Source organism: Molossus molossus, unplaced genomic scaffold (genome assembly GCF_014108415.1).
Source record: "Molossus molossus isolate mMolMol1 unplaced genomic scaffold, mMolMol1.p scaffold_m16_p_18, whole genome shotgun sequence".
NCBI lineage: Eukaryota > Metazoa > Chordata > Mammalia > Chiroptera > Molossidae > Molossus > Molossus molossus.
In genome coordinates this window covers 63,004,318-63,026,249 of record NW_023425353.1, presented here as the reverse complement: position 1 = coordinate 63,026,249, position 21,932 = coordinate 63,004,318, and the positions used below count along the sequence as shown (strand labels likewise).

At 38.7% G+C, this 21,932-nt stretch overlaps 1 protein-coding gene and 1 non-coding gene across 19 annotated transcripts in view; one reads left to right on the top strand and one right to left on the bottom strand.

Annotated features, from left to right (window-relative positions):
• MAP4 (microtubule associated protein 4) overlaps positions 1-21,932 on the top strand; it is a 163,140-nt gene that overhangs the window by 59,864 nt on the left and 81,344 nt on the right. For all 18 annotated transcript variants that reach the window (XM_036266850.1, XM_036266860.1, XM_036266849.1 and 15 more), the window contains one exon: positions 12,411-12,479. In XM_036266850.1, the coding sequence (XP_036122743.1) occupies positions 12,411-12,479 (69 nt within the window). The remainder of the gene's footprint in view (positions 1-12,410; positions 12,480-21,932) is intronic.
• Positions 7,933-8,039, bottom strand: LOC118633693. Its single transcript, XR_004960237.1, has one exon. It is a non-coding gene; the product is annotated as a U6 spliceosomal RNA (small nuclear RNA).

Below are 21,932 nucleotides of genomic sequence, written 5' to 3'. Positions count from 1 at the left end.
TGAGTCTGATTTTAATAGATTTTTGCCAAAACAATAGATTTTGTGTTTGTGTATTTCCTGGAGAACTTTATTATTATTATTTCTTAATCCTCACCCAAGGATTTCTTCTACTTATCTTCAGATAGAGTGGGAGGGAGGGAGAGAAAGGGGGAAAGAGAAACATCTACGTGAGAAGGACACGTTGATTGGTTGCCTCCCGCACGACCCTGACCAGGGCCGGGGACAAACCACAACTGAGCTACGTGCCCTTGACCAGAATCAAACCCAAGATTCATTGGTCCTCGGGCCAGAGCTGGAGAACATTATTTTTATGTTTTATTATACAAAGTTTAATTTTGATTTTGTTCTTGGACGAGATTTAGTAACTTATCACTGGTTCTCTTTGATATGACTTTATTGCAAGCTCACTTAGGCCAAGCAGTGGAAGTTTATCAACCAGTTTCCTGCATCTAGATATGGAAAGGGCAGTTAAAGGGGTTACACATAACAGAACTCACTGGAAAATGAATTTTTATTTTTCATTTTCATATGCCCACCCTAATTGCCCCCAAATTTAAAATGAGAGGTAAGAAAAGTAGGGCTGCCTTTATGACACCACACAAAGTAGAAAAAGTTACCTTTTTTTTTTTTTACCCCAAGTACAATTTCTATCCCAAACACAGAAACATTGATTTTTTTCCAGGAAGCCCTATATATATATTTAGTGGGCAGTATTTACATTTCACAGTTTATAGTGCAGGTCCTAGGGATGCTTGTTACTTCCTATTGGAGTTGCCATTGTTTTTAGACCTTTTCTGAGGATATACTATACACTTTCCCATTTTAGCCCCCATTTAGTTTTGCTTCTACAAGTATGTTATCTTAGCATTGCCTCCATAAAACATCTAAATAGCCAAATACATGGAAATAAAACTGGTATCAAACTACTTCTAAAACAGTGGTTCTCAACCTTCCTAATGCCGTGACCCTTTAATACAATTCCTCATGTTGTGGTGACCCCCAACCATAAAATTATCTTCATTGCTACTTCATAACTAATTTTGCTACTGTTATGAATTGCCATTGGAAATATGTGTTTTCTGATGGTCTTAGGCAACCCCTGTAAAAGGGTCGTTTGACCCCCAGCTTGAGAACCACTGTTCTAAAATGTCTGTCACCTTGGGAAACAATTCTTAAAATATTTTTTCAGAACGTATGTACAAGTGCTTGATTTTTTTTCTTTGTAAATGTTATCTTCCCGATAAGTTCATTATCAGCTCTATATGCCTCTATTTCTAGGCTAGGGAGACAAAAGACATAAGCTCTGTCTTAGATGTGAATAGCAAAGCAATGACACTTCTGTGACTGTTCGTTCAAAACAACATCATAGATGTTTGAATGAACATCTAACACATTGTTGACTTTAGATATAAGTAGTTGGCAAGTTTGTGGACAAGTCACTTAATTTTTTTTGTACTCTGGGTGCTTAGATAATTCTAATTGTGAGACTGAGAGAATACTTTCTCCCCAACATTTCCAGGAAAATGTTGAGGTTAATAAAATGTTTCTATAGAATGTTTTAATCTAAGACAGTGGTTTTCAAAGTGTGGTCCTTGGACCAGAAGTATCGGTCTCACTTGGGAGCTTGTTTACATTGGAATTCTTAGGCCCATGGGGAATCAGAAACTCTGGGAGTGGGGCTCAGCAATCTGTGTTTTTACAAACCATTGCTGGTGACTTGGATGCATGTCCAAGATTGAGAATCTTGATCCAGGAGAAAGGGTTCAAATCAGTCCTAGAAAGGATGACAACTAGAGACTGCAGAATTTCTTCTTCAGCCTTCTATTGCAGAGCATCACAACCAACTTTTTGTGTGTGTGTTTTTTGTTTTTTTTTTTAATCCTCACCCGAGGACATTTTTCCATTTTTTGTTCAGATAGAGTGGGAGGGAGAGAGAGAGAGAAACATCGATGTGAAAGGGACACATCGAGTGGTTGCCACCTGCACGACCCAACCAGGGCCAGGGACAAACTGCAACCAAGTTACATGCCCTTAGCGGGAACCAAACCCGGGTCTCTCCGGACCGCAGGCTAACGCTCTAACCGCTAAGCCAAACCGGCCAGGGCTTTTTTTAATTCTTACCCGAGGACACGTTTCCATTTTTGTTCAGATAGAGTGGGAGGGAGGGGGAGAGAGAGAGAGAGAAAGAAAAAGAAAGGTACACATCGAGTGGCTGCCTCCCGCACGACCCCAACCAGGGCCAGGGATGAATCACAACCGGGTTACGAGGTACGTGCCCTTGACCAGAATTGAACCGGTGACTTATTGGTCCGCAGGCTAACATTCTAACCACTGAGCCAAACTGGCCAGGGCACAACCAACTTTTAATTGGCCACCAGAGGGCAATGTCGGCACAGGCCTGATTTGCACAAGAAGGTGGTGCCCTTGCAGTAAAACCATACTGAATCTTCCCCATTCTGCCCAAAGCCACTATGGCTCTCTTCCTCACAACACACTTGCCCTCTCGGCGTGTTACTACTTCTCTTCTGCGCCAAACGGATTTGCCAGCCATGGCACTCCAAAATCTCTTATGGAAAAGAGATTTTAAAAGACAAAGTAAATTTGAGTATCCTTCTATTTCAGAGCATGTGATTAGTTTTTTTTTTTTTTTTTTTTTTTTTACCTTTTAAAAACATGTGTTGTTTTCAGAGCTATATGTGTTTAGCTGAGAGAATTTTGATTTCATGAAATGGGAGTCCCTCTGGGGAAATCAGGGGAAGAACGCAGTATAGCATCTTTTGAATTAGGACTTTGCCAGTAATGCACAGTATTACAGGGATTAGAGTTCAACAATTCAGTAATTTTCATCAGCAGAGAAGTGGTGCAAGTGTTTTTCCTCATCTAAAACCTAATGCCTTTATATCGTAGAGTTGTTTTTATTCTCTCCTGAGCGTAGAGTTTTCGATTGTTAAATGTGTATATGGTAGAATCTCAGTCTCTTTTATATTTTCTATTTTCTTTTAAACTCTGTTTTCCTCTTTTTTCATTTTATTCTGGTAAGTTGCTTGTATCTTAGTCTCACAATTATGGTTGAGTCTAGTAATGTCATTTAAGCTAGATTTTTATATAAGGCAAAAGTAAATTTCAGTGTTTTCACAATGTTACTTTATAATTTAGTGATCGATTCTGTAGTTAATCTGTAGTTGGTCTGTAGATTAACCAATCTGTAGTTAATAACAGTGAGGATAATAATAGTTGTTATTATTTCTCTCTCACATTCATGTTTCTCTTTCTTAAAAAGAGGTTAATTGGTCAGATTCTTTCTATAGCTGAGAGATTCTAAGTTGCACAGGGTAAAGCTACCAAAGAAAACTACTATTGTCCTAACCTAGCTATCTTCTTTGTCTCCTTATAACCCTTTTCCCTCACATAAAAACTTCTGTTTTACTTAGACAAAGATTCCAACTGGGTTGGGAGACCATTTTTTTCTTCTTTTTTTTTAAATCCTCACCCGAGGACATTTTTCCATTTTTTGTTCAGACAGAGTGGGAGGGAGAGAGAGGGAGAGAGAGAGAGAGAGAGAGAGAGAAACATCGACGTGAAAGGGACACATCGAGTGGCTGCCACCCGCACGACCAACCAGAGCCGGGACAAACTGCAACCGAGATACGTGCCCCTAGCGGGAACCGAACCCGGGACTTTCTGGACTGCAGGCTGACGCTCTAATTGCTGAGCCAAACCGGCCAGGGCAACCATTTGTTTCTTACAGTCAAATTTCTGACTCTGGAAATGGTGCAGACATCTTTATGTTAGCATGGCTCAGGAAAACCACAGCAGGTTGAATCTCTCTCTAGTACTGAAGACAAAAAAATAGTATACAATTCCTGGTCTCTTGATGTTGATCTTGTTTGAGATCTGATTTGGTATCTTGTTAATAGCTTTGTTTACCTGATTATTAAAAACAAATTGAACTGTGAAGAAAATTGAAAAAGTATTTTAAAAGTTTAAGCTCTGATACTTTGTTTCTTTTTTAGAAATTTTAGGCTAACTTAGGCATTCCTTGCCTTGCACTCTCCCTCCTTATGTCCTACTCTGCCACTCCATATACACACTGGCAATCACATTTTATTCCAACGAGTCATTCATTCATTTTTTTTTTTTAATCCACACCTGAGGACTTTTTTTTTTGCATTTATCTTCGGATAGAGCAGGAGAGAGAAAAGGAAGAAAAGAGAGAGAGAAAAACATCAATGTGAAAGAGACACATTGACTGGTTGCCACCCACATGACCCCAACTGGGGCAGGGGAGGAGCCGCAACTGAGGTACACGCCCTTAGCGGGAACCGAACCTGGGACTCTCTGGTCCATGGGCCATCGCTCTAACTGCTGCCAGGGCTCATTCATTCTTTTTTTTTTTAATCCTCACCCGAGGACATTTTTTTCGATATTTTGTTCAGATAGAGTGGGAGGAAGAGAGAGAGAGAGAGAAACATCGACGTGAAAGCGACACATCGAGTGGCTGCCACCCGCACGACCCAACCAGGGCCGGGGACAAACTGCAACCGAGGTACATGCCCTTAGCGGGAACCGAACCCGGATCTCTCCGGACCGCAGGCCGACGCTCTAACCGCTGAGCCAAACCAGCCAGGGCTCATTCATTCTTTAAGCAAATGTTTATTGAGAACACTGTATCACTACAGAGGAAAAAAAGGAACCCAAGACTCAGAGACCTTAAGGAGTTTACAGTTCATTAGGAAAGATAATCAAGTGCCAAAAGCAAGGATCAAATAAAGAATTGTGAGACTTGAGAGGAGTAAGATAAGATCTGATTTCAAAACTAGAGGGAGAACAGAATCTTGTCTTTGGAAGGGAGGACCCAAAGCACTGGGTAAAAGATGAGTCTTAGTGCAGATGCTTTAAGTCTGTGTGTGTGGGAGCAGAAAGGAAAGAAGGAAGTCTCTTCTGACAGGGTCATCTTTTCTTTGAAATAGGTGAAGTCATATGCTGAGAAGTGGGTGGAAGGGGCTGGAAGTTTGAGGAGCACCCGATGGTTTTGTAGAGTGTGGAAGAATGAGTTCACAAGAAATGTTTGGGTCAGGTAGTGGTTGGGAATGATTAATTTATAGCATGTGTCAATCTACTTTTGTTTTGGAAACATAACCCAGCCACTTTTTTCTTGGTGAATGGGTCTGTTCTCAACCACTGAGCCACACTGGCCAGGCTTAGCCACTTTTTTCTTAATAGAGAAGACTGGGTATGAGTCTATGGGAATATCTATACCAGCATAGCAATTTTTCCATAAATTTAACGATATTCTAAAATAAAAATTTTGTTTAAAATAAAATTCAGATAAGTGAAAATCTCCCTTGACTCCCACTGAATCCTATTTATTTCTCAAGAGGAAGTAGATCTTTTATGTTCTTTGTATTTATATACATACAGTCAGAAAATTATCGGCCTTAGTTCTTTACAAATGGGATCAAACCATACGTTATTTTTTTATAACTTGCTCTTTTTTACTTTACATCTTGGAAATTTCTCTGTCAGTACATATAATTCATTCTTTGTAACTTCTCCATTGATCTGAAGTAGCAGTCTTGAAACTTAATCACCCATATGAGAATTCTGAAAAATTTTGTACCCTTTTAAAATATTTTTTCTTTATTGATCATTTTAGAGAGAGAGAAAGGGAGAGTGAGAGAGAGATGGAAACATCGATGAGCGAGAACATTGATAGGCTGCCTTCTGCATGCCTCCCACTGAGAATCGGGCCCACAACCAAGGCATGTGCCTTGACTGGGAATCGAACTAGCGACTTCTTGGTGCATGGGTTGATGCTCAACCACTGAGCCACACTGGCTGGGCATGTGCCATTTGTACATTATGTTGACATCTAAATCTTTTTAGCAAAGGTTTAAATAATTGTAAAGCATGTAATCTTTCACAGCATTTTACTTTTGCCACATAAAAATAATAGTTACATCACTCTTTTAAATTTATCCAAATATATCACATTTTTATTTCGATCATCATTTATTTTATTTTTTAATCCTCACCTGAGGATATTTTTCTATTTATCATCAGAGTGGGAGGGAGGAAGAGAGAGGAAGAGAGAAAAACATCGATGTGAGAGAGACATCGACTCCCAAACAACCCAACCAGGGCTGGGGACAAACTGCAACCAAGGTACGTGCCCTTGACTGGAATCGATGCTGTAACCACTGAGCCAGACTGGCCAGGGCTCATCATTTGTTTCAAAATACATAAGCAAGCTGTGCTTTATCATTGGAAGTATAAATCCTTTTGATTCCTTGAATTCTTATTTCCATTCTATGCCTCTTTCAGACTTATCCTAATGCAATATATTTTTATGCTTGAAAGTTTTTTAAATAATCATGTTTCTGTAACTAAATATGTAAACTTAAATTTTAATTTTAAAAGTTTCTGAAATTGCCCTGGCCAGTTTGGCTCAGTGGTTGAGTGTCGGCCTGCCAACCAGAGAGTCCCGGGTTTGGTTTCCGCTAGGAGCACGTACCACAAAAAATAAAAAAAAAAGTTTCTGAAATGATCAGGCTCTTAAGTATTAACTTGCTTCAAAGAAATTGACCATCACAGTTACAAGTAGTACACGGTTGATTACCTATACTATAATTTTTTGATAAGTTATTACTAACCAAGAGATTAAATTTAATTGGAAATGTTTTTCTTAATGAGATGATGGAGTTTATTCTTTTTCTCAATTAGATTATGAATCTGTGGATAACTTATTTTTTGCTAGAATGAAGCAGGATTTAGCAATTTTTATTTCTGTTTTTATAGACATAATAGCGAAGAAGCCTTATTCACATAGCTAAGTATGTGGGAACGGAAGCTTCATATGGCAGTGTCCTCAGTTCTCTGCATTGTATGCTAAGAATTCCATAATTCATTAATATTAAAAATTATTTTAAGGTCCTATCCATTATGACCTCCTTCAATTGTGATGAAAGCAAAGAATTGGAAACTAACCTGGAAAAGGATTTGTTACTCATTCATTAGTAGATAAGTCACTTTGGTTAGGGGTTGCTCTTGTTTCATGGATTTGTTATTTATTTTTTTATTCTTCTGATAGAAAATTACATATTTCTTCAATGTTGTTTCCCTGGGTGATATATGTGCTCTTTGAATGTGATGCCTTTCTCCTTTGGTAGTAGTTTTCCTCAGTTACTTGGCAATACTATCTTATTCAGGTTCCCTATGATGTATAACTACTGCCTACCTCTGGCATGGATGTGACAGTGCTGCCAGGTGGTATGGCTCCCCACTCCTGGCTGTCATCAGTCACCCAGTGAGTTGTCTTCCTCTTGTGCCAAAACATTCAGTCTCTGCCCCCATCTGGAGGTTGGCACAAGGCTGACTTTGTGGAGTGAGGGAAGGGAAGCTTGGGGGAGGTGGAAACTGGCCTGGCAGCTTATAACAGGCCCACCACCCCTGCTGTCTCTAAGCTTAGAGTACCTTGGAGTCCTGCTCTCCTGTGTCTTTGGGCTGTGTGTGGTTTCATCTTTAGGGTAGTCCTATTTGCTTTCATTTTCCTTGATTTCTAGATCTTTATTACATGATGCTTTTAAGCCGTCTTGTCTGCTGTTTTTAAGTACTTGTGATAGTATGTTGAAGCTGACCTGTGTGCTTCAGTTGGCTAACTTTATCCACTCTTAAATTCTTTAATGTTCTTAATTAAAAGAGGACTCTATGTTTGTGCAAATCTTTCTTTTTATCCCTGTCTCTGGTTCCACACACTCCATTTCTTAGCATTCAGCAGTGGCATTCAGTATATATACTTTCATATTTTTTTCTGAATGTTTTGTGTGTGTTTTTTAAATAATGCTATTATGCATAATATGCTTTTATGTTTTCTTTTTTAATTAATTAATTTTTGTTACAGATGTTTCTCCTTTTTGTTTTCTTTTTTTAAAAAAAATAATAGAACACTTCACAGATTTGCATGTCATTTTTGCTCAGGGGTCATGCTAATCTTCTCTGTATCGTTCCAGTTTTAGTATATGTGCTGCCAAAGCGAGCACTCTTTTCTTTTGCTTTTTAAAATTGATTTTAGAGAGAGAGGAAGGGAAAGGGTGAGAGAGAAACATCCATGTGAAAGAGAAACATCAATTGGCTGCCTCCTGCACACCCCCTTCTGGGATTGAGCCTACAACCAGGGCATGTGCCCTGACAGGGTATTGAACCAATGATCTTTTGGTGCATGGGACAGTGCTTAATCAACTGAGCCACACCAGCCAAGGTTATATTTTTCTCTTTCTTTTTTTTAAATCTTCACTCGAGGATATTTTTCTATTTATCTTCAGATAGAGTGGGAGGGGGAGGGAGAGAGAGAGAGATATTGATGTGAGAGAAACACACTGCCCAGCTGCCTCCCACACGACCCTGACCAGGGCTGGGGATGAACCACAACCAAGGTATGTGTCCCTGACCAGAATTGAACCCACCACTCATTGGTCCATGGGTTGATGCTCTAAACACTGAGCCAAACTGGCCAGGGCCTATTTTTCTTAATATGTCCTACCATCTTCCCATTATCAATACATGAAGAGCTACCTCACTCAGTTCTTTATCAGTTGCATAATATTTCACAGTTTAATGAATCTATTCATGGCCATTTGTTACTTTTCAAACAATGCAATAATAAACATCCTGTTTACATTCATTTTTGTGTACGTTTATGTCTTTTTGTGAAATAAATAGCTAAAATGGATTGTTGAGTTAAACAGCCTTTTCAAAATTTGATGGACTGCCAAATGTCTCATAAAAAGATTCTAATATATATTCCTTCTATGGTTTATGAGATTACCTGATTTCCTATACTTTTGCCAACACTGGATATTTTATAATTTGCATTTTTCTGTAATCTGCATTTTATTTCATTTTTTGCAATCTGTATTTTTAAATGAGGCAGATTTTTAAAAATACGCATTTTTTTTCTTGAGCTAGAAAGACTAAATTTCATAAGCTTACTGTGTGAGGATAAAAGGGAATTTATTTATTTTGGCCTAAATATGGGATAGAGCATATTGCCTCCCACGGGCATCTCTCTGGATAAATAAAACACAATATATGAAGCCCTAGAATGGTGTGTGCACATAGTGGGTATTTAATAAGCTTGTTCTATTTTTTTTCCTTCTTCTTCATTGATTTTAGAGAGAGAGGAAGGGGGGGTAGGAGAGAGAGATGGAAACATCTATGAGCAAGAATATCGATTGGCCGCCTCCTGCATGCTCCCTTCTGGGGATCTGGCCCACAACCTGGGCATGTGCCCTGACTGGGAATTGAACCAGCCACCTCTTGGTGTATGGGTCAACACTCAACCACTGAGCCACACCAGCCGGGCTAAGCTTGTTCTATTTTATTTCTTCATTTCCTGCGTCTTCCTGTTACTTGATATTCTCTTTTTGGTCTGCCTTGTTCTTTTAGGTTGTTTCCCTGTTATCTGAGATAGTGGAATGAATGATTTTTTTCAATGAGTTTATGTGAAAGATTTCTGCCTTGAATAGGTGGGAGCCAGAAAGTTGAACAGTGTAGTTTCTTCCAAAGTAAAATCTACATTTTATTTTATTTTTTTTGGTACATGCCCCTAGTGGGAACCAAACCCGGGACTCTTTGGTCCGCATGCCGATGCTCCAACCATTGAGCCAAACCGGCCAAGGTGAAAATCTTGCATTATATTTTTTATCCTCATCCGAGGACATTTTTCCATTTTTTTGTTCAGGTAGAGTGGGAGGGAGAGAGAGGGACAGAAAGAGAGAGAGAGAGAGAGAAACATCGATGTGGAAGGGATACATCGAGTGGCTGCCACCCGCACCATCAACCAGGGCCAGGGACAAACTGCAACTGAGGTATGCGCCCTTAGTGGGAAGTGAACCCAGGTCTTGCTGGACCGCAGGCTGATGCTCTAACCGCTGAGCCAAACCAGCCAGGGAAAAATCTTGCATTTTATAATTTTGTGGCATACATTCTAGATTTTCATTTGTCTTATGAAAAATACCTCTGTGAGGTTCTTGAGAGTGATTCTTTAGGAACTCTTGGGTTGACAGCTGATCCAGAGCTACGCAGGTTGCTAAAATGTTAAATTCAGAGCCTTTCAGAAAAGGTTGTACATCCTCAAATGGATCTATATAGTGAATGCAAATGCAATCAAGAGTCCATCAGGCCCTGGCCGGTTTAGCTCAGTGGTTGGAGCATCAGACTGTGGACCAGAGAGTCCCAGGTTCCTGCTAAGCGCACGTACCAAAAAAACCACAAAGATTCCACCAGGATTATTGCATAAATCAACAACTGATTCTAAAATTTATATGGAAAAGCAAAGTAATTAGAATAACCAAAATAATTTTGCAAAAGACCCAATTAGGAGGATTCACATGACCTCATTTCAAGACTTTATACAAATACTGTAATCGAGAGTGTGTAATACTGGCAAAATAGATAGACTTTTTGTTAGTGGTCAGTGGAACAGGAGAGTCCAGAAATATATCAGCATGTAATAAAGTCATTTGGTTTTCATCAGAGGTGCAAAGTCAATTCAGTGGAATAAGGATAGCTTTTGTAACAAATGTTATAGGAACAGTTAGATGTTTGTATGCAAAAACAGGAACCTAGACCCATACTTCACAACATATACAAAATTTAACTCCAAATGTATCTTAGGCCTCAATTTGAAAACCGTAAAACTTCTAGACAAAAACATAGGAGAAAATCCTGTGACCTTGGGTTAGGCAAATATTTCTTTCTTTCTTTTTTTTTAATTCCCACCTGAGAATATTTTCCCATTTATCTTCAGATAGAGTGGGAGGGGAGGAGAGAGAAACACACACATTTATGTGAGAGAGACACATCGACTGGTTACCTCCCACAGGACCCCGACCAGGGCTGGGGACTAAGGCGCAACCCAGGTATGTGTCCTTGACCAGAATCGAACCCGCACTCTTTGGTCTGCGGGCCGATGCTCCAACTGCTGAGCTAAACCGGCCAGGGCAGCACATATTTCTTAAATAACTCAGCAAAAGCATGAAAGATAACTTAGACTTCATTAAAATGTAAAACTTTTGCTCTTCAAAAGACAGTTAAGAAAATGAAAATACAAGTTATAGACTGGTAGAAAATATTTGCAAAACTCATCTGATGAAGGGTTGGTATTCAGAATATTTGTAAACGAATGATCTATAACCCTAAACGAATGATCAATCATCATGGATACTTAAGTCTCCAAACACATTTAGCAAAAATTGAAGCAAATTGAAGAATACAGTGTATGATACCATATGAAAAAAGGTTTAAGAAATTTCAAAGCATGCTTATGGATATAATACATATACAGTAAAAGTATAAAGAAAAGAAATTACTACCCCCATTATTGCTTGGGAGGAGTGAGTAGAAGACAGAAGAATGTAATACAGAGAGATTCAACTATGTTAGTAATGTTTTAGTTCTGAGGGTAGGTGATGGGTATACTTTTTTAAGTGTCTAAAACTGCTCATTTTTAATTAATTATTTTTTTTATACAGAATCCTCAACTCAATAAGAAACAACCTAATTAAAACATAGTAAAAGCCCGGCCGGTGTGGCTCCCTGGTTGAACTTCGACCCGTGCACCAAGAGGTCGCCAGTTCAATTCCTGGTCAGGGCACATGCCCAGGTTGTGGGCCCAATCCCCAATCGGGGCCATGCAGGAGGCGGCCAATCAATGTTCTCTCTCATCCGTGTTTCTTTCTCTCTCCTCCTCTCCCTTCCTCTCTCTCTAAAATCAATAAAGAAAAAAATATTTTAAAAAAAGATCTGACCAGGTCACCAAAGAAAATAAAAGGATGGCAAATAAACCCATGAAAAGACACCCAACATCTTTATTAGGGAATGAGACACAACTACACTTTATAAGAATAGCTAAAGTTAAAAAACAGAAACACACACACACAAAAACACAAAAGCAAGCCCTCTGCTTCCAGAAATGCTGTTGATCTCCATGGAATCCTCAGATCCAGGAGCAGTGATAGTGCCCTTTATGTGGGGGTTGTTTTAAATGGCCCTTTGTCCTTGGAGCAGTTGGTTTGAGTCACAGATAGTAAATGAGTGGTGCTTCATGAAGGTTTTATTGAATAGGATGCTTATCTTTGACAATTTACAGGAGAGAAAAGACTTCAGCTTGTTGTTAGTAAGGGCTCTCCTATACTGGGGAGTGCTTAACAGAGTTTGGGGGCTGTGGAAATGAATGACTCAGTTTTGTTCTGTTTCTGGGTTTCCTTTTATTGGATCTTTACATTTTGGACTGATTTTTATCTGCTTTAAGCTAGTGCTGTGACACAAATTCTACTAATTAGACAGTAGTTGGATCTGTTTTTCATGGTTTTGTTCATCACAATGGGTGATTCTCTTTGTGGTGGTTGCAGGTACTCCATCTCCTAAACCAGCAGTGCTAGCCAATGGTGACCATGGAATAGAAGGGAATGACACTACAGGTAAGTGATCCCCAGGATTCCCTAAATGTGTGGGTGAAACAGTTATAGTAAACACCTGGATAAGCTCCTTTGAGGAGGATTGTTAATGGAAGTATATAGACTATTTATGTTTCTAAGGGTATTGCTGTGCTTGTTGGATATCTTGAAACCCAGGGCATCTACCACATAAGATCTCCAACAGTGGAAAGAGAAGAATGAATTTCCTTTGATATTCTTTGAATATTTGTTGTAATTGTACCAAATAAGAGTTGGATACATCTCAGAAATATGCTTATACAGGCAGAATAACCATCATCAAGATATTTTATATTAGAGGCCTTTGGTCATTTCAACTCTTTAGGCAGGTCTCTTCCCTGAATGAACACTGCACTCAGTTTGCTTTTCATGGCTCAGTGTTAGGAAACCTGTGAGCTATAGATTAAAAGTTCTTTTCTTTTCTCTTTTGCCCTCATCCTGTTTTTCTTTATTTTCCCCTTAACTGTTACTTTTTTTTGTTTTTATCCTCACCCGAGGATATTTTTTTTTTCCATTTTTTGTACAGATAGAGTGGGAGGGAGAGAGAGGAAGGGAGAGAGAGAGAGAAACATCGACGTGAAGGGACACATCGAGTGGCTGCCACCCGCACGACCAACCAGGGCCGGGGACAAACTGCAACCGAAGTACGTGCCCTTAGCGGGAACCGAACCCGGGTCTCTCAGGACCGCAGGCCGACGCTCTAACCGCTGAGCCAAACTGGCCAGGGCCCCTTAACTGTTACTTTTGAAATCTGTCTCTGACTTTAATTCCTAGCTTGTTGCTAGGGCTTTGATATTTTACCAGCTAGCACTGAGTTCCTGTGGTTCCCTCCTCAAAATTAGCACGAACTCCTGCCCCAAGTGTATTTGTAGTGGGCAAAACTCTCAAAGCAGTAGCAGGTGCCATAGGGATGTACTATGTAAATCTTGTCTTAGGTAGTTGATAGGAACTCATGTTGGATTTTTATATATAACTATTTAATTTGCAGTTATGATCAGGCTGACACCGTTGACCCAAATAAATAGTCTTCTAATGATCAAGCACATTGTTCTCTGCCACAGTGTGTGCACTTCTTAACTGGGGCATAGCATTTGGTTTCCATTACCCTAAGAGGCAAACACTAGCATGGACCATGTCTGTGTTTCTTGTCTTGGATGCATACCTCAGCCTTGAGAAGCCTTCCCTTTAGTCACTATAGGATCTCTCAGTTGCTAAGGCTTCCAAAAAGCCTTTGTTAGCAATAGTGATTATTCCAGGCTTTAGTCTTTATTCTATGTCCTTCAGAAATGTTGTATATATATCTTTGTACCTCAGATATATTGATGACTAGGTTCTATTCATATTGATGACTAGACTGCCAGTTTTACCCAGCGACATTAACATCCTTATTAGCAACTCATGAATTAGGAACTCTTTAATAGCAAGAAGCAGCCAGAGGTGTCGCTGTATTTTCCAGTTTTGTGAAAGGAAATTTTTGTATTTCTTTGATATTTGTAGTTATAATATGTGGTTTTCACTGTTTCTGGGACTGCTTTGAAAGCAAAGCTGTCTATATAATTTGGTTTTAAGAAAACATTTGTGGAAATATCTCTGTGATTAAAGGAGAAGTAGCTTGAACATGAACTTTTAAAAATGAATAAATGGCCCTGGCCGGTTTGGCTCAGTGGTTAGAGCGTCGGCCTGCGGTCCAGAGAGACCCGGGTTCGGTTCCCACTAAGGGCACGTACTTCGGTTGCAGTTTGTCCCCGGCCCTGGTTGGTCGTGTGGGTGGCAGCCACTCGATGTGTCCCTTCACGTCGATGTTTCTCTCTCTCTCTCTCTCTTCCTCTCTCTCCCTCCCACTCTATCTGTACAAAAAATGGAAAAATATCCTCGGGTGAGGATAAAAAATAAAAAAAAAAAAAAATAAAATAAAAAAAAAGAAAAGAAAAAATGAATAAATGAAAAAAAAAAGGGAGATAGTTAGAGGGAATTGATTTGATTAGCTTGTGAGAGAGTGGATGCCACTTTCATCTGGGAAATAAATAAATTATCAAAACTAGAGTATGTTTCTTCAGCAGTATGTCAAGTCAAGTATGACCAGAAGAGACTAGGACTTTATGTAGCAATTGCTTCCCACTGCCATTCATAATAGGGCAGGAGAAAAGAACAGGGAAAACATACAGTATAGCTCTTACTGTTCTAAGACTTTTAGTTCCCTGATTGCAAAAAAGAACCCTGCTGATCATGAGAGCAGGTATTTCTGCTCTTGGACACTTTATTTCTCCACCCTTGGGTAGAATACATTGGGAATATGTTTGCATTCTGAATTTGACATTTGACTGTATTAAAGCAGTTGCTTTTCTGAAAATATGCATGTTTCATTGGGGGTGGGAAGGAGTGGGAAGGGAACGAAGAGTGCATGTTTTTGGAGCATGTGGTGACATCATTCTAATTTGGCCATCACTAACTGGTGCCATTTTGAAAATTCCCATTTCTGTTTCCTTCACAATGTTATCTCTAGTCCTAAGAGCAGCTCAGCCCCACTGATAGCATATAAATGGTTTATGAGCATCTTGCTGTGTTGAACTTGCTGTTTACTAATGAATGACCTCTGCTTTTCTGCCCCTTCCTTCCCCTTCCTACTTCTTCCTCCCTTTCTATTTTTCTCCTCCTAGAAGCCTAGAGTGTCTCTCAACACTGGGGCTGCGGCAACACCAGGCCAGTGATCTTTCCTAAGCACCGTTACACTTCTAAAACCTTCAGCATTTTGCAGAGCTTTGCTTTTCCTCCCTGGACACGATATAGAAGAAGCTGAGGGTAGTTCTTCGGGGCCTCTCTCTGCTGATGCCTGAGCAAACCACCTGCTTCCTCTTGTACTCTGCAGGGCTTGATGGAACCTCCTTCCCCTTTGTGAGCACAAAGTACAGGATGGATTCTTTTTAATTTTAATATTTACATAAAGGTCGTTCAATGTTTTTTATTTCTTGTTCTCTTTTTAAACTCATTTTATCATTTAATTTGATCTCATATTTTTCTTTTCTTTAAACATTTTTAGTTGGTGTTTTTCATTGGGTTTTCAGATCTTCCACATGAATCAGGATATGGTAACACCATATGAGAACATGTGCTTTCATAAAGGGATTGAGTCCACCAGTACTGCAGTGAACCTTCCTTTTCCTCTCTTCCTCTCCCTCTGTGAGCTTGCTTTTAGGGAAGGGTAATCTTTCAGGCTACCTATGTTTCTGTCCACCTTACTAAAATCTAAGTAATGATCACTATTTTAATTTAAAGTTTCCTAATTTAGAGTAACTGATGAAACTATGAATATTTCCTCAAATTAAATCATCCTTTGTTAGTTGCAGGTTGGGCCAAAATTGTTTCTATTATGAAATTATTTGTCCAGGCTTAGATTCTCCTGAAAATTTAACAACTTATTATTGTGTGTGGAATTTTATAACCAAAATTACTTTCTTAACATGAACTATCAAAATAAGAATTGAGAATTTAAAGAAAATGGAATCTAGTATTGTTAGAATACTGGGATGTTGGTACTAGAGAAGAATTTTTCCTGTAACAATACAAGATGAAACTAAATGGCAACACATTGAAGGACAACAATTTATCAGGTTACTAATGAAGTCATTATCTGATTGGACTCAATCTCTGTTCAGGATTAGTATCCCTTTGAACTCTGAAGGTGCCTTTATGCAGCATACCAGGGGATTGGTGGGTCACCCATGAAGACCTATATGTTAAGTCCTTCACCATGAACATTAGCATCTGTATTCACACATTCAGAGGATTGTCTAATGAGACTTTCTTATTTTCATTTCTCATTTTTCCAAACTAATAGCTAAAAAATCTGGAACCATTTGGGATAAGTACGGTGGAACTTTTCAAATGATAAGCTGTGATTAGACTTTGAGAAATAGAATGTAAAACATGGGCCATGTTTTGAAATCTTAGAGGAGTTCTGGTTTAAGATCTGGAATGTGAAATACTTTTTAAATGTTTTTATCCTCTTATTGACTGTGCAGGTTTTTATAATCACCAGGAAACTGATTATTTCAGATTAAAATAAGTAATAGTTACTGTGTTCTGAAGAAGAGTTTGAGATGTACATTGTTTAGATCCTCTTATGCAGAACTGCCTTTGAGATGGTAAAATGAAAATATGAAAGTTTAAACTGAGTGCCTGCAGTGACTTCTGGAATTTAGGAAGCATTCCCTTTTCTGGTCGTGAGGATCTGGTCACGTCGGTTGGTTTCTCTGCCAGGAGTTTCTTTCATGGTTTTTGGAGAGAAGGCACATAAAGGGAAGCACATTTTAAAGGGAAGAGCTTTATGCTTACCTTCTAAGCAGTTGATTAGATATGGAAAATGTTACCATAGGAACTACACCATCAAATACATTTAAAACATATCTTCTTTCCTGTTTGTGTATAGCTACTGAGTATGTTTTCTTGTGTGTATGTGTTTTGTTTTTGGTCAGAAAACTTTTTACAACTGGTAGTGCTAACTTTTTAAAACTATGTTTGGCATCTTTCTATCACTTCTAACCAGTTTCTGCAGTTTATGTAAGTGACAGGTGGTTGGAGAAGCCTGGGTACAACTCTACTGTGGCAGTGGTCATAGGCACACATTCACACCTCATCGTTGATGTTGATTTGTTTCACTTTTATTTCCATTTTATGTTTTTGTTTGAAATTTATTTTTTCCCAAGTATTTTTTTTTTTTTTTTTAATATATAAAATTGAAATTTTCTACTAACAGCCAGCTAAAATTTTGGTATATACTGTTAGCTCACCATTTCACTTGGATGTTTCATTTTCAAAGAAATAAATTTTATGTTTTACATATAGCTTTATATGAAGTAGCCAGTCCTATAATGAAATGCTGTGTTGCCATGATGGTCACACCTGAGTGGCCCAGTGTTTCACTGCTAAGATGACCAGGCTGCTCAGTATTGCTCTGTTGAAATGTGATGTTTCTTATATGTAATCAAAATCAATCTCCTCTCTTTCCCTCCCCTTCTTTTTCCTCCCCTCTCCTTCCTCTTCCCCAATGTTGAAGATGTAGAACTTTGTTTTTAGGTATTTTTATAACTTTGTTCATGCACCTAAGTTTATATTTTTTGTGATTTTAGACTTCAACAGTTTGTATATTGGGACATCTTAATGTGATCATTGTGCTAATTAAATTACACTAATAAACATCTTACATTAACATCTTATGGACTGGATTTTGGTTGGGGTCTTAATTATTGAAGTATAATGTGACTAAGATGTGACATTTGGTAAATAAAGATGCTTGAGACATGAGTTTTCAGTCTAACAAAGCTACTAATCCCATCCATAATAATTCCATTATTGTATGGGCTTTCTATTTTTATTTACATTGTCAATTTTGATTCTCAGAGTAACTCTTCTAACCAAAATATGTGAGTTAAGCTCAAATAACTACTTGATATTTTATGGCATCTAGTGCGAAAGACAGTTGGCAGAGTAGCAATGTGCAATAATTCCAAAAGACAAGTTTCGTGGCATATTAGTTATTGTTGGAGACCTTCTGATACTACATGTATGTTTGGTATAGTCCAATTAAAATTCATGTTCACAGTCTTCCTGAAACATTTTCTGAATTTTATTTTTTTTGGTACACTCAACCGCTGAGCCAAACTGGCCAGGGCCACTTTCTGAATTATTAAATAAAGCTGTAACATTCATTAGCATTTTAAATTTGTAACTTTATTATTTGATAATCTAGTATTATTTGGATCTGGGAGGAATTCAGTGTAATGCCCAATTCCATAGTCATTACAAATGCAATACATTGACAGAATTAAGACATTTAAAAGATTTTAGGCCTGCCCTGGCCAGTTTGGCTCAGCGGTTGGAGCGCCGGCCTGCAGTACAGAGAGACCTGGGTTCGGTTCCCGCTAAGGGCACGTACCTCGGTTGCAGTTTGTCCCCGGCCCTGGTTGGTCGTGCGGGTGGCAGCCACTTGATGTGTCCCTTCACATCGATGTTTCTCTCTCTCTTCCTCTCTCTCCCTCCAGCTCTATCTGAACAAAAAATGGAAAAATGTCCTCGGGTGAGGATAAAAATAAATAAATAAATAAATAAATAAATAAATAAATAAATAAATAAATAAATAAAATAAAAGATTCTAGGCCTGAGTTAATTTGCATGATATAAAGAAGTCTTTTAGCCCATTGGTGTGGCTCACTGATTGAACATCAACCCATGCACCAACAGGTTGCTGGTTTGATTCCCTGTCAGAGCACATGCCCAAATCCCCAGTGAGGGGCATGCAGGAGGTGGCCAATCGATGTTTTCTCTTTCTTCCTCTCCCTTCCTTTCTCTGTAAAATCAATAAAGAAAAAATTTTTAAAAAAAAAGTTTTTTAGTTGGCAGGTATTTCTTTTTAAGAAAGCTTAATTTAATATTCTTGGTTTCCCTTTATTAAGAGAGCTTAATAATCTATTCTTAGGTTTAAAGCACAATAATTGTAATGCAATTACTAATATATCATTCACAATCCTTACTACCTTTCTTTTTTTTTTTTTAATCCTCACCTGAGGATATTTTCCTATTGATCTTCAGATAGAGTGGGAGGGAAGGAGAGAACATCCATGTGAAAGAGACACACAGACTGGTTGCCTCCCATATGAGCCCAACCAGGGCCGGGGATTAATTACAACTGAGATACGTGTCCTTGACCAGAATCGAACCCGCGACTCATTGGTCCATGGGCCGATGCTCTAACCGCTGAGCCAAACCAGCCAGGGACTCATTAACTTTCTTATAAGTACACAAGGATTAAAGTTTTTGGTGATGGGGACAATTTTTGGATCTTATTAGTGTATTTATTTTGATGAAAGTGAGGTGAAATCTGGCTACAATTGGATAATGTCAGAGCTGAGAGGCAAGAGAGGATTCTGGACAAAGATACAGGGCTGGTGGGACATGGAGTTAATGTAATTTCCGAAGCATATAAAACTAGATGGTTCCTGATTTTATATTGGTGCTGTTTCCATTACAGTGAAGGTTTACCAACACTTAACCACAAATTACTTGTGGGATAAACTTCTGAGCTACCATGGAGGCTATGCAGTACACTAACTGCTCCTCAAGTGGCACTTTTACTGTTAGTTGCCATTGTGATCAAAGTAGGTGACTTATTATGATAACTGTTCTGGATATGATGTGATATCAATCCCTCAGGTCATACCAGCAGTGAAACAGTAACACTGCTATGTTAGAATATCTTGACAAAGAAGAGATAAACTAGGTGTTTCAAACTGTCTCTTGTATCAGCAGATACAATGCAGTCAATTTAACATTAGACAAAATTTAAGCTATCAAAAATGTGAAATATTAACAGAAAATAAATCTGTTTTTTTTGTTTTTGGTATGTGCCCCTAGCGGGAACCGAACCTGGGACTCTCTGGTCCGCAGGCCAATGCTCCAACCACTGAGCCAAACCGGCCAGGGCCAGAAAATAAATCTGTAATGTTAGAGTAAGCAGCATTTACAATCAGCCCATAAGCTGGCATTATAACATAACTGAAGTCCAAGCATAAAGCTGCTTGCTGTGTTCCTAGATATAGACACTGCAAGATTTCCTTTTTCTCCCTCCTCCCCAAATTCTGGAAATAGCTTTTTAGTTTTTTTCTTTACTTCCCAGCTATGAGTTTCACGTAGGAGACACATCAGTAAAATACCAACCCCTTATGTTTCTTAAAGTTTTTTTGGTGTATGATTTTATGTTAAAAACAAAAGACTTCTCAGAAAAATACTAATATACTCATTAACCCAACATGTTACATGTACTCCTAGGGTGTTTAGGACTCCCGTGAAACCAGCTCATGGACTGAGTTTAAAAACCTTTATCTAAGCAAAGCATTTAATTATCCTGAGACATTTTATTTCAATTTCTATTGTAGTTTTGTATCAGAGTAGGTGACAAAATAGCTTCTTCCTGAGCTTTGATTGATTCATAATTCTAATACAATTTTTTTTTATCCTCACCCAAGGACATTTTTTGATATTTTGTTCAGATAGAGTGGGAGGGAGAGAGAGAGAGAGAAACATTGATGTGAAAGGGACACATTGAGTGGTGCCACCCACATGACCCAGTTAGGACCGGGGACAAACTGCAACCGAGATACGTGCCCTTAGTGGGAACCGAACCCGGGTCTCTCCAGACCGCAGGCCGACGCTCTAACCGCTGAGCCAAATCGGCCAGGGCCTGATACAATTTTTTAACCATAACTTTGTTTTTATAATAATCTTTTTGTGGAATGAAACTCCACATTATGCTAAAAGCCATATGTAGATATAAAATATTTTATTTATAATTCCATAAGTAATATATAAATATATTCTCCTTTCTAAGAATACATTGTATTTCTAAGAATACATTGTAGATACAGCCACACCGTATCAGAGACAGGAAGTTTTACTCACAGAACTAATATTCACAAATAACTACTGTAAATTGATCTTGCATTTTTACCTGACTCTAGACTTGAACAGATTGTTCACATCTCATTAATAAAAGGATAATTTTCATTTATAAAACATTAGAGTTTGTAAAGCTCTTTTGAATGTATAACAGTATATCCATTTTTCATTTGAAGAAGTTGAAGTTAAGTTAATAATGGAACTCAAAGTTGAACCTAGTCTGTCAAGAAGTTTTCTGCCTTTTCTACTACAATATGTCATATCACAGGGGATCTTAAGTGCTAACTAAGCATCAGAAAAGCATTTTGAAGGAACAGACCTGTTGTTGTTTTTTAATCCTCACTCGAGGATACTTTTCTTCCATTTATCTTCAGATAAAGTGGGAAGGGGAGGAGGGGAGAGAGAGAGAAAGAAAGAGAGAAGCATTGATGTGAGAGAGTCACTTTGACTGGTTGCCTTCCACATAACCCCGACCAGGGCCAGGGACCAAACCACAACTGAGGTACATGCCCTTGACCAGAATCAAACCTGCGATTCCTTGGTCCATGGTTGACACTCTTTAACTGCTGAGCTAAATTGGCCAGGGCAACAGACCTGTTTCAGTGCCTTTCTTAGGCACTGCTTTCTGGGAGAAAATCCAGGCTGAGGCAAGGGCTTTGCATGTAGGTAGCTTATTTTGAGAAGCGATCCCAGGAAACGTGGGAAAAGTGAAATTGGAAAGAGGAAAAGCCAATACAATGAGGTGTTTCTAAATTAGGCACTTCTGTGGACAATGGGGTCTTAATTCTGTTGGGATTTTTTGAGGAACCGTGTCTTAGAACTTTCCACCTGAGTAAGAGAATTGGGTAGTGTTTGTTCATTTGTCATCTCTTGTTGGTTCACTGTTATACTTCTGGTCTGCACTTGTGCAGTGCAGTGTACAGATGTCTTGTCTTTGGCATCAGAGATGGTGTGGGGCAGAAGAGTCTGATGTGGTTGAGATAAAGTACA